The sequence below is a fragment of the Homalodisca vitripennis genome, chromosome 4 (genome assembly GCF_021130785.1).
Source record: "Homalodisca vitripennis isolate AUS2020 chromosome 4, UT_GWSS_2.1, whole genome shotgun sequence".
Lineage (NCBI taxonomy): Eukaryota > Metazoa > Arthropoda > Insecta > Hemiptera > Cicadellidae > Homalodisca > Homalodisca vitripennis.
In genome coordinates this window covers 117569850-117582905 of record NC_060210.1, presented here as the reverse complement: position 1 = coordinate 117582905, position 13056 = coordinate 117569850, and the positions used below count along the sequence as shown (strand labels likewise).

At 33.8% G+C, this 13056-nt stretch overlaps 1 protein-coding gene across 4 annotated transcripts in view; it reads right to left on the bottom strand.

Moving 5' to 3' along the window:
- Nucleotides 1–13056, bottom strand: part of LOC124359994 (STE20/SPS1-related proline-alanine-rich protein kinase) — a 128766-nt gene that overhangs the window by 57689 nt on the left and 58021 nt on the right. The window contains exon 1 of one of the 4 annotated variants that reach the window (XM_046813213.1): nucleotides 12820–12890. The exons of the other annotated variants lie outside the window; for them this stretch is intronic. Within the exon in view, the coding sequence (XP_046669169.1) occupies nucleotides 12820–12875 (56 nt within the window). The 5' untranslated portion in view covers nucleotides 12876–12890. Of the gene's footprint in view, nucleotides 1–12819; nucleotides 12891–13056 lie in introns of those variants that run through there. 4 annotated transcript variants of the gene reach the window in all.

The following is a 13056-nucleotide window of genomic DNA, read 5'->3' as shown; positions in this document are numbered from 1 at the left end:
ATTCGATCTTTAAAAGTGTGTTATGTTTACGCTAGTAGCATTCAATCTCGTAATAGTAAACTTTTCAAGGGAAAAATTTTTATATCTATTTGCTAATTTTTATGACCCTCCGATAATTACGCAACGACAAAGGCCCAAAACGCTACTTTCAATCCAAAAATTAGGTATTTTTCAAATATAAGTACATAATAAATGTTGATTATATATTGTTCATTGATGTATTAGATTGAGCGAATAGGAGCTTCGCCGTCACACAACTATTGTTAGTTCCATGAAAGAGGCGAACAAATTTGAATCCACCTAACACTAGAATCCAATTTTCGATTGTCTTAAAAATTTCATACAGATAAAGATTATTATAGAGATCTACTGTTTAACTTTCACGAGGTAGAAAAATGGGTACAAGAAATACACTTGAATTTGGAATCTAAATATGTACACATACTAATCCCGTTCTACTCTTAATGATTTGCTTGAAGTTTTTTTACAATCAAAGATAGAGTTAGGATACCTTTTAAAGGTATATTAAGCTATAATAATGTTCTCAGATAATTGACCACCACCATAGCAGGCATATGGTGGTTACAACACTATAACCTCGGTTACAACACTATGCTTGTTTTTCAGGTGATTCTTTGATTTTCAGAACTTGATTTGGTTCTATTCAAACATAATTTCCACATTCCTTAACATTATAACGGTGTAGTGGGGGTTTAAACTACATATTTTTATGTATAAAATTTAGATATATACAAAACAAACAATGGAACGTATGTTGAAATTGAAGTTTGGAAGTAATTAAGCGAATTCTCGGCACTGTTTATAATGCCATATTTGCAGGCCCGTACTCTAATAGTTTCTATGGACAATTTTACCGGGGCCCGGGCCCCCAGAGGCCACACGTACTCATGTATCGACGGACAGCGCGGTGGCGGGACTGGGCCCGGCCAAAAATCTTTTCCGGGGCCCGTCAAATCTGAGTACGGCCCTGAATAATTGAGTCTCCCAATAGCAAAACTAGTTATATCCCAAAAAAGTACAATATCAGATTTCTGTTGCTGCTTATAACTCTATTCACCCTGTAAATACTTGAAGAACGGTTTCAAAATACGTTCTAGTCCTTTCAAAATCAATAAATAATAATAAATTGCGACTAATGCAAGATCAGCTGTACCCCAAAGGAATGTCAATGCGAAACCAGTTCTACCGGTATCCAATGCAAAACTATTTGTATCAGTAAATAGGCGCAAACCTGTTTGTGACCTGTACATTATACACATTAAAAAAAAAAAACAAAATTTCAGTTTATTGTGGTTTTAAAACATGTGTTGTTAATAGACGATTCATTTATTTGTGACCATAATTTTGTTTTAACCTAAAATAAATATTCAGTTAAGACAAATGGAACAAAAAATGGAGTTACATGAAACCTTCATGATACATAGATACTTATAAATTATACAAAATTGTTTGTTTCTGTACACTACCTAAGGCTCTAGCCCGGAAGGAAACTTTAGACTGTACCTGACACTCAGAGTGTATAATGCCGTATGCAGACTGCAATCCTAACACGGATCTCGCTTTATATTAGCTCAGCTGGTAAAAACCCAAAATTATTTTCTCAGTCCAAAAGTATTATCTTGCCATGTTAATAACTTAATTTTTTTGAAGTGAACTAAATTCAAAAATATTACGAATATCACACCATCGACTTGTAGGAAAAATGTGCAATTAAATCCTGATTATATTAATTTAATTCAAACTAGTGGAATGGCTAGTGAATTTTGTTTGGCATTTAATTTAAAAAACCTCTCAATCTATTTTAAAACATAAAGTTTTACCAATAGATTTTTGTACAGTTTATCTATATTATTTTTGATATATGTGAAGAATTCCCTAGTATTTAAAACAGTATTATCTTCTGTACAACTTTACAAAATAGTCTAAGGTGTAGCAACGAGTGGATAAAAACACTCCAATTCATGTTTTAACATACCGTTTTTAGGATACGTAAATAAATATGTTGGCAAGCAGAAAAACATATTTTAGCGGCCAATAGGACTTTTATTGCTCTATGCCTTAACATGCATTTTAAGTCTTTTCTAACACGTCTTAGAAATTTGTACAGTAAACATTCTATAGTATTTCGTTTAATGAAAATATTTTGGTTTTAGTCAGAAGAATCACCACGCATAAATTAATATGGAAAAAGTTTACATTTATAGTCTAGTTAGTAATACTTATAAAAAGGCAAATTTACCAAAAAGTGTCACTAAAATTCAAACCTAAAAGAAGATTCAACGTAAAGAACTTAGACTCTGAGACCAGTTACGCCAGGAAGACTATTGAAAAATTACTTACTTAAAAGCAGCAGCAAGAAACTCCATGACAGCAGCTCAGGTCTACACAGCACAAGGGATGGACACGGACTGAGGGTTGAGGACTACCGTCGTGGGGTTCAGGCACAGGGATGACTCAGACCCTAAGGGTTCATAAGCTCTGACGAGCCCCGGTCGAACCAATGAGAGGCATTGTTTGCATTTTAATCTCCGACATTGTGTCGCTGACAACGTTATGTGCTAAGGGTCTCTGATGATTGTAATGTTCCTGGAAAGGTCACTCAAAGCTGAATCCTATCTTCGGATCGAGCCAAGCAAACAGGACATATTTAAGGAGAACGGCAAATTTTAAGAATCGTTTAAGCTAATAGAGAAATTTTTAGAAGATGCACCTCGGAAGACTGAAGAGAAAGAGGAACTGATTTCATATACTTGAATAAAGATTTGCATTAGGGATGGGTTATTGTGTGTTGGATAACTGTTCTCAAATAATATAGACATGTACTAGAACTGTGAATGTTGGGTTGAGTTCCAGTTCGCCTTCCTCTTAGTGCAGCGTCCGAAATCTGCCGCTGTCACAGACTTCACTCCTGGAATCTGGAGTCATGTTCGTCAGAAAAGATTCAAAAAAGTCGACGACTAAGAAAGAAGCTCAAAATGAACTCTAGTATCGTTTCGACATTATAGAAACCCAAACTACAAAATATAATGTTATATAGGCGAATAGGTATTCTCATTGTCTTACCAGATGCACAATAAAGTGTACTACGATGTTTTAGACCGATCTCTAAGCACGGTGGAGCAACCGAGTTATCTACACATATAACGTAACTATGGTGGGAAGATTTGGTTCAATGTGAATTTTAAGTTTAGCTCCAGTTCACCTTCCTCTTGGTGAAGCGTCTGGCAATAAAAGGAAGGTGAACTGGAACTAAACTCAGCATTGAATCAAATCCTCCCATCGTAGTTACGTTATGTTTTAGAATCGTATTGCAAAACTCGAATTTGCTAAAATTGTTATTTTATTTGGAACCATAGTTTTAAGCAAGTTGCATATACGGGAATATTGAACGAATATTGAAATGAAATAAAAATACAGGATATTCATCTATAGTAGGTTGGAACCCCAATCTATGAAACTGTCCAATTGTTGTAACTATCGTGCCTTTTTTAGCATTGAAGCTGCTTTCACTGTGTATCAGAAATCATTAAATTTATACGTATCTTTGATTGGATAGGGCCAGTTGCGTGGTGCTGTAAGGTTTTCCTTTTTTATCGAAGACGGATTTTGATTATGGACTAGGTCTAAGACTCTTTTTTAACTTGCTTTAGTCGGTACGTAACGAAAGTAATCGTCTCTGAGATTTCGGTTACATTTCCATCCATTCCGACATTTTTACTTGGAACCATAAACCTAAAATCTTGAATATTGAAATCAAACGGGTGCGAAGACGGTAGAAGAATCTTCTAGACTGAAAAATTACTCGATTGAGGAAAAGCAATCTCCATAGACCAAGAAGTTCCGCCTTGGACACGCACTCCCGTACCATATCAACCGTATAACTAGTTAATCGGTGATTTGGAACGGATTATGTAACCCTAGTGTAAATGTCGAGGATTTCGGCCAGTCTAACCAGACCATTGGGACTTAGCCAACGTTGTTATTAACAAACCAATGACAACTATTGGCAACTAAGCGAGAGACTATTTTTTTTATTAGTTATTCAGAAAATTCAACTTTGTTTTACCTCATTATTTGAATATTTAAAGCGTATACACATTCAAAATAAAATTCGTACCGTTTAAATGCGGTTTAAATGTCATATTTAAAAAGTTATCTTATGTTATTCTCCGATCAAAGTGCTATCATATGTTTGATGCTTGATTTTATTATTTAGGGGTAAAACTATAGACGGCTCAAGCCACCTTAAAACCACCGTAAACTTTTCTTTGAAATAGTTGACTGAGTTTTAGCGAAGAAATTCGAGAAGCTGTACAACTTTCATTTTTGTTTGAATGGCCGCACGATATCTCGAAAAAGAACTGACCTAAAAACTTAAAATTTGCATGAAGATTCGTTTAAATAAAGAAACACTGAGTTCGATGATGGACCACTTCACTTCATGGGTTTTGGCTGAGTGTTAGCGAATATTGCTACATTGGTCTTATGTGTAACCATGATGGCAACGGGAAATTACAGAATAAATAGATTTGTAAACAAATCTAATATATGAGATTTTATCATATGATATTTTAAAATGTGGCATTGTTTTTCGTAGAGTAAAAGAAAAATTATAGTTGGAAAGTCAATGTTAAAAGTCCGTAACAAGATTTGATTTTTCCCGCTCTTGCATTGTATTAACCTCCCTAGCTGACCTGAACTTTTAATATTTGAACACCGCCATTAAACATAACGTAATGAACAAAAATGTGAATGTGGCACGATATCCCGAAAAATATTTTATCCGTAGATTAAAAACTTTCCATATTATTTCGTTTCTAAATAGACCAGGTGTTCTAGGATGATGCATATCCAGTCATGGAATTTGATTGCGCGTAATGTTTGTGTCTATTTCTGTTTTGTAAGATTGTATGTATGTATGTATATCTGCCCACATGACATTTCGATCATTTAAAGAGTTATAATTTTAAATTGTGCATGCAAATGACGCATTATTACGTTGTACTATTTTTGGATTAATTTTAATAATTAATTAAATACTGAATAATTCTTGCAGGCTCATTTCGTTTCACTCGCGAAATGTAATGTAACGTCTTCAGACGGAAATGAACACTTAAAAAGACGAACTCTACAACATACTACAATGCTGGAAGCGTGCATTAAATTCTTGAAATTTTCGGATATCTATTTGGCAAGGCTCCAGACTTGTAACTGCGGAAATGGCTACGTGCCCATTATCTCACTCACTCAATATTGCCAAGTGCTATTTAATAACCCAATGCTTATATTTATGAATGGCAGTGATTATTTCTCAACGTATTCATATGAATCACTAAGCACCCATTATGACAACAATAAAACCCCTAATAAGGTAGCAAGAAATAACAATGAACTGCAATTAAAGCGTAGTAAATGTAATTAGAAAATTTCCACTCTGTGGCCAAAATTAATTGTGCCATAAATTTTTGTTGACATGAAGGTTAATTTTGTTATGGTATGTGGTTATGTGAATACCTGGATGTAGATAATGATAGTTCCACAGAACAGATTTCCCTACCACTGCGCTTGTCTTGGAACTATTAATTTGTATTTTCGAATACCCCTTTATTTTGGGTTTTTGGGTTCAAAGTGACTACCACTCCCAAAAGCATTGTGTGGGTGGGGCAACGAAATCAAAATGTTTAAATAAGAGTATCTACTTAGGATAGATCAAATTAGAGACTCGATGAGAAAAAGTAAGATCGGAGAATGCTGTTAACCTCTCGAGACCGCAGGATAAACAAACTAAGTTGTTAAGGTCAAATTTATTTTAATCGTATTCTAAGGGTAAAGCTGCCTAATGTATATGTTGCGTGTTCAATTCCTAGGTAAGTCAACATAAAGTTGCGAAAGAAGTTGGGCCGTATTATTTTAAAATTTTCAGTATTATGGAAATGGAAGCGTTGAATGAATCCCTTAAAACAATTTTTTTACTCCATATGAATATGTGTACACAATGTTCCTCTCCTAAGCGTTTTAAACACACAAGGATTGTGGGGTCAGCACACAAAATTAGTTTTTGGTTACTAAAACCAAACCACGTACAAGAATTTTGTATCTGGGAGTTTTTAAGTGCAGAATATCTTTTAACAACAAACATGTGTATGTAAAACATGTAAAAAGTTTGGAGTTATTATTGTAGGTGGTTTTAGTTTTTAAGGACAACAATTTGAAAAGGATGGAATATACATATTTAAAATAACATTTCATTTATATTTATTAATAATTTGTATCAAGAATGTTATTCTGTGAGCAACTTTTCGACTCGGTATGAACCAGAAAACTTTGATATTAACATATGGCTGTTACATTTATTTCATTCATTTCATCTTTATTCTGCAGTACTTTGTTAGAATAACGTTAGATAAGATTAGTGAAATAATTGCTCATTTACCAAAGCTGTTTCAATTCATCGCTTCGGGATCAAATGATCCAGGTTCGGATCAAAGTTGAATAATAGTAAATTTTAGGGCGGTTTTCAAGTCAATTAGAGTAAACGTTATTTGATGCTAAGCAAATGCGTGTCTAAATCTGCTCTTGTTTCATCCAAACTATTCTAAAACTTCATCTGGTTGAACTTACTCCCTCAACTGCATTTTGGTCCACTTCTGTATCAGTGTTGTCCTCAACAAACAAAAGCATTGGAGTTAAACAAAAGCATTGGAGTTAAACAAAAGAGAAGGATTGGTTCCTGAAGAAAGCGACCTTTGAAGAAAGTAGCCGCCCAACTTCAAAGAACAGTGTTCACTGAAGCTGAAAAATATGAAAAATGGGGTTTCCAAAAGATATTCCAAAGTTTGCCCGCTATTTGATTTCATAAGAAAGTGAATGTTAAAATTAGCCTGCAGGTGAGAGGCATCACAGTCTATTGAACATTTACCGAAAAGGGGAAGGCTTTGTCCAGTTAGGAATGTAAATTCTATGAAATTTGCGTTCTTGGAATACTGATCTAACAACAATCATTCGATAAACAAACTGTAAGACTAAACGTGGAGGGAGTAGTTTCAAACTGAGGCACCACCGGGTTGATCTTATTTCTTGGAAATTTAGGCAACAACGTGGCTGATTGTGTGTGTACCTTTGGTTAGAATTTTAATTAGAGTGCGTTTGAGGCTATTTCAACCAACATGGTAAAGAGCTGATGATTAGAATATATTTTTGTATCACGAGCTTAGAGTTGGAGTAAGAGTTGTGCTCCCATTTAGTCAAAGCGGCACAAACGGGCAGCCTTCCTTTCTGCTCCAATACTTTTCTTGCCAAACAAGCCTTGACCGTGATCTGCGCTGCGCCATTGAGCCAAATTGCTCCAAGCAGAGTAAACCACAAACTGGTTTACGTAGTAACGTCATAGTATTTCAGTTTGTCTATAAACATTGAAAAAATAACGTTTAAATGTACTTTTATATTTGTTTTATGAAATAAAAATCGTATCTCTATATGTAACTTACAAATATTCAATTCTTCTTGTCGTATACTTTCTCATGTCATATTTTACCTGTGAAAACTGTAGATAAAGGTCTAAAAATTGCTCCGAGAGTTTATTCTCTCATTATTAGTTATAATTTCTATGCAAACGTAAATGTTTAGTAAAATAGTTTTTGGTAACCATTCCCAATATTTTCAACAAACTTTAAAAAGTACTCCGTGTTTTTAAAATTACATAAATCATAGTGCAAATAAAATAATGACCGGATGCTAGTTTTTTTTTTAACTTTAACATTATATCAAACGTTTTTAAGTTTGAACTTTCCGTTATCATATAAGTGCTTGGCTTTTTAAAAGCTCTACTACAGTATAACTTTGACGGAAACTGTTTAAAGGGAAAGATGAAATTGATGTGTTTATATGATTATTTGTGTTATAAACCATAACTGTTTGTTAAAAATTACTATTCATTTCCGTTTTATACGGCAGTACTTAATTAGAATAGCTGTTGAGATTTATTTATATTTACTTTAATAAATATTATGATATTGTGACACTATTGACGTAGAATATTGTACTATCAAAATATAAATGACCTTACTCTAATTAATCGTCCGTGTGGTAACCCCTGTTTTTTCAATGTTAATTCACTGACTTTTAAATCTGGAATCATTTCTTACACGTAAATCCAGATTTATTTATATATTAAATAAGGACATAGGAGACAAGTTAATTATGTGTATCAGTTATTTGTTTCGGTTCACGTCACGTCGAAACAATATTAATGCAATTAAATTCTTCAAATATTTCGGCCTGTATATGAAAAAAAACACCTTTATCGACAACATGTTAAAGTTGTGCAACCGATGTTTTGATGGAAAATTCCATACAAGTCTTTAACAAAACTTCCATGAAAACAGAAAAATGTAGAAACACATTATCTTATGACTCCATGAGGGATTATAGATTAATTTAAAAAATTTGTAGGCAAGTTTGTAATTAGGGCCAAATAATAACTGTTGTTGAAGATATAAATTCGTTTATACACGCTATACATGAGTTATTCTCTGAGCGTTAGTGAAGCCTATTATTTGAGGGGCTGGAAAAATTTCATTTCTGTCCGTTTGTCTCCTCTCACAAATTCTCGAAAACGGACTATATATATATATATACAGGGTGATTCATGAAGTTCTCCCCCCACTTCCTACAGTACATTGTACTTGTAAAAATAATGAAAAAATGTTATATAAACATAGGTCCGAAAACGCTTCGTTAGCGAGTTACAGATAGCGAAAGATTTCGCCTGAATTCCTGGGTAAAGAGTAAAATAAAGCCATACTGAACTTTAGGAAAGGTTAATTAAGTAAGAAATATCGTGGATTCTTATGTATTTTTACCTGATAAAGCTAATAAAATAGGTTACAGAACTGTACCTGTAGTAGTTTTTGAGGGATTCAGGGTTAAATGCAAAAACTTGGGGCACGAAACAATGTTTTTTTTAAGTTTGATGTACAATAACTTTGTTAAATTGGTAATAAATACATAAAATCAACAAACATTAATTGCAGAGAATTTAATTCTGAGAAAATTGATATAATCAAAGTCTAAAATAAAACAGAAATAAGTACCAAAAATCGATTTTATTCAGTATAAAACATTACTAGCTGTAAAGAAAATACCGTACGGTATTTAGTTAAAATAAAACAAAAACAAAAATGTTTGTTCCTTAATGATGAGATAAACTGAGAAAACAAGATTAACTGTTAAATAAATTTGTTTGTAAATAAAAATATCATGTTTTATTACGTTGTATTTTGTTTTTAATAAAAATTTACATCAAATGTTCGAAAATAAATGAAGCAAACATTTTCCCATTATTGTTTACTAATCATCGAAATGCAGTTTTTTGTTTTATTAATTTCTAAGTTGGTAACGCACGAATAAACAGCTGATCAACAATGGTATTCTGTACTGTTACGTTAGAACTGTGTATTAGTGGTGTTTTGCAAGCTACAGCAGGAGATCGGGTTTCTGTGAATCGTGTTATTAAATGCAATTTTTCTGTGAGTTATAATTCGATTGATTATTTCAGCGAAAAAATGCCTTACTTATTTACATCAGAGGAATACGCTGATATGGTTTTTATTTTGGGTTACTGTAATGGTAATGCTAGAGCTGCTGTAGAAGAATATGAACTACGTTACCCTAATAGGAGGATTCCAGATACCAAAACAATTTTAGGAACTTTTCGTACTCTTCGGGAAACAGGATCACTACCAAGTACTAGAACCAATTATTAAACGAGCTGTCCCATCTTGATGATGATATTGTTATTAATGCTGTTCATCGCAGTCCCAGGTGTAAGTACACGACGTATTTCTAGGCGGATAGGAGTTTCGCAGGTCAACGGTGTGGAGGTCACTTAATCGAAACAAATTTTATTCCGTTTCATAAACAAAAGGTTCAAACATCTACAGCTAGGGGATGGGTCCACTTCGCTTGGAGTTTTGCAACTTTTTGAATATTAATAATCAACTCTACAAGCGTATTTTGTTTACGGATGAGGCACAATTCACTCGGGATGGTGTCAATAACTTGCACAATGAACACTCATGGGCAGAAGAAAATCCACATGAGGTAGTGGAACAGAAACTTTCAACACCGATTTTAGCGTCAATGTCTGGTGTGGGCCTTTTTTTGCACAATCGGCTGATTGGACCTTTCATATTACCTGGACGCCTAAATGCTGAGTTCTATTTGCATTTCCTTCAAGAAGAGTTGCCGCAGCTGTTAGAGAATGTTCCTTTACATCTCAGACAAAATTTGTACTTCCAGCATGACGGGAGCACCTCCCCACTTTTCACGTGCCGTTTCTGCTTACTTAAATCATCAATTTCCTGGACACTGGATTGGTCGTGGAGGGCCTCACCCTTGGCCACCAAGATTACCCAGATCTATCTCCATTGGATTATTTCATCTGGGGATGGATGAAAGACATTGTATACAAGACAAAAGTGAATTCTCGTGATGAATTAATTGCCCGTATTATGGATTCGGCTGTGCAGATACAGGGAAGTCCTGAAAAATTAAGAAACGCAACAAAAGCAATACACAAACGTGTTGCAAAAATTTATTGATAATGATGGCCTCATTTTCGAACATTCTATTATAAAAAGGTGCGTACGGTTGGCCCAACCTGATTAATTTTTGCTTAAAAACTAGTAATGTATTATACTGAATAAAATCGATTTTTTGGTACGTTATTTCTGTTTTATTTTAGACTTTGATTATATCAATTTTCTCAGAATTAAATTCTCTACAATTACTTTTTGTTGATTTTTATGTATTTATTACCAATTTAACAAAGTTATTGTACATCAAACTTAAAAAAACATTGTTTCGTGTGCCCCAAGTTTTTGCATTTAACCCTGAATCCCTCAAAATCTACTACAGGTACAGTTCTGAAACCTATTTTATTAGCTTTATCAGGTAAAAATACATAAGAACCCACGATATTTCTTACTTAATTAACCTTTCCAAAAGTTCAGTATGGCTTTATTTTACTCTTTACCCAGGAATTCAGGGCGAAATCTTTCGCTAGCTGTAACTCGCTAACGAAGCGTTTTCGGACCTATGTTTATATAACATTTTTTCATTATTTTTACTAGTAAAATGTGCTGTAGAAGTGGGGGGGAGAACTTCATGAATCACCCTGTATATATATATAGTCCAACCAAGATTGCCCGTGGTTAGTGCTGATTAGACGTATATATATATATATATTATATTTTATCTAATTATTTAATTATATGTTACATAAATATATATATATATAATTTAAATAATTATATAAAATATATTATTTAAATTGTACATGAACCTTTATTTTATACGAGTATGTGGAAGAACTGAGTCCGTGTTTGAGTGTTAGCAAATAGTTTTTTATTGGTCTTACGGGTAACCATGATGGCAACGAAAAAATATTGGAATAAATAAATGTCTAAACAAACTCAGTACACACATTGATAAGTGATTTTAACATGTAACATATTATCACATGTAGCCTAACTATCCCAACACACACAACATAATTTTATGGTGACTTTGTGAGCAAACTTTTATTATTTAATCACTGATATTAATTGATGAACTAATGACTTCACTTGACTAATTAATGAAAACAATTCAAATTTATCATGGGTCAAGATATCTCGAGAAAGGTTCTTTTGTGGATTTAAAATTTTGCATTGAACTTGCTGGCTGAGCGTCGTTGAAGCCTATCACTCAATAGGCTAATTTCTCTTTTGTTTGCTAGGGGATGTACAAATTTCTGTTCCGTGTGATTATCTGTCGTTATATCAGTCAATAATGAATTTAGCTATGGCTTTGAAATGTTGCATTGAACCTTAGCGAAGCCTAACAGGGAGTGAAATTTTGTTGGCCATTTATTACATGAGGAAATTGTATATTTTTGAAACTTAAAAACCCCTTCAAGTTATCTTTCATGTACATACTGTAAAGGTTAATATACTTATATTTATATTACAGATATTTTGGGTCTGATTATAAGATGTTACAAAGTTTTGCTTAAAATTCATATTAGTCCTCGTGAAAAGATTTAAAAATTTATTTTTGCTGTCTTCAGAAAAAATTTAAAAATACAACTGAAATCCAATTGCACCACCAAACACCATTAATATTATTTTTTTTTTTCAACTTTTGTAAAACACAACAGACATACCGGAAACAAATAATCGTTTCAACGCCGGCGAACAAAAAATGTGTTCCCCTCGTTAACAGAGTGAAACAGCTGTTTCACAATTATAATAAAACTGGTGTTTCACCATAACACTAGCAATAAAAAATAGTTAGTTGCTAATAAAAAGTATTGCGATATTGACGTATTGGTATATTTACAATCTATAGTGATTCTTAATACAGATCTAAACGTGTAAACCGAATATAGATATATTGTAGGCGGGAGAAAACACCGTGTTTGTATCACTGTGGTGGGGGGGGGCTGGAGGGGGGCATTTGTCACCAACCTCGATAAAAATTCCGCCCTCGGTTACATCTCATGCGATTAATTTTATACTCACCTACAATTTTAATAAATATCCATCTGAATAGATAACTGTTTTCAACCATACACTTAATAGTGCAAGAATGTTTGTTTTGTCAGCAATTGTTAGTAACCTACTTAACTACCCAGGAAGAAAAAAATATACATCGTCTCCATAGAGGTAAACTTCTTGCTTACAGGGAGTACCTGCTTCGTATAAATGGTTGGTGGAAATAACTGTTATTTTAGTAAACACTATTTAGATAGCTTACTTGTAATGGTCCGGCTGGTAAGTCTTCTGCCTAATCCAACAGCACATTTCACACATTTTCGATAAACTGACACCGACGATTTACAATCATAGCGTCGCGACTCCGGCTAACATGTCCGGGTCACTGGGTGACCTCTTATCGTCGTGACGCCACCTCTCCGGGCACGTACCCTACAGGCGAGCGAGTGGATGGACTTGCATTGAACCCGTGCTGACCCGTGAATTGTTTTTAATCTTT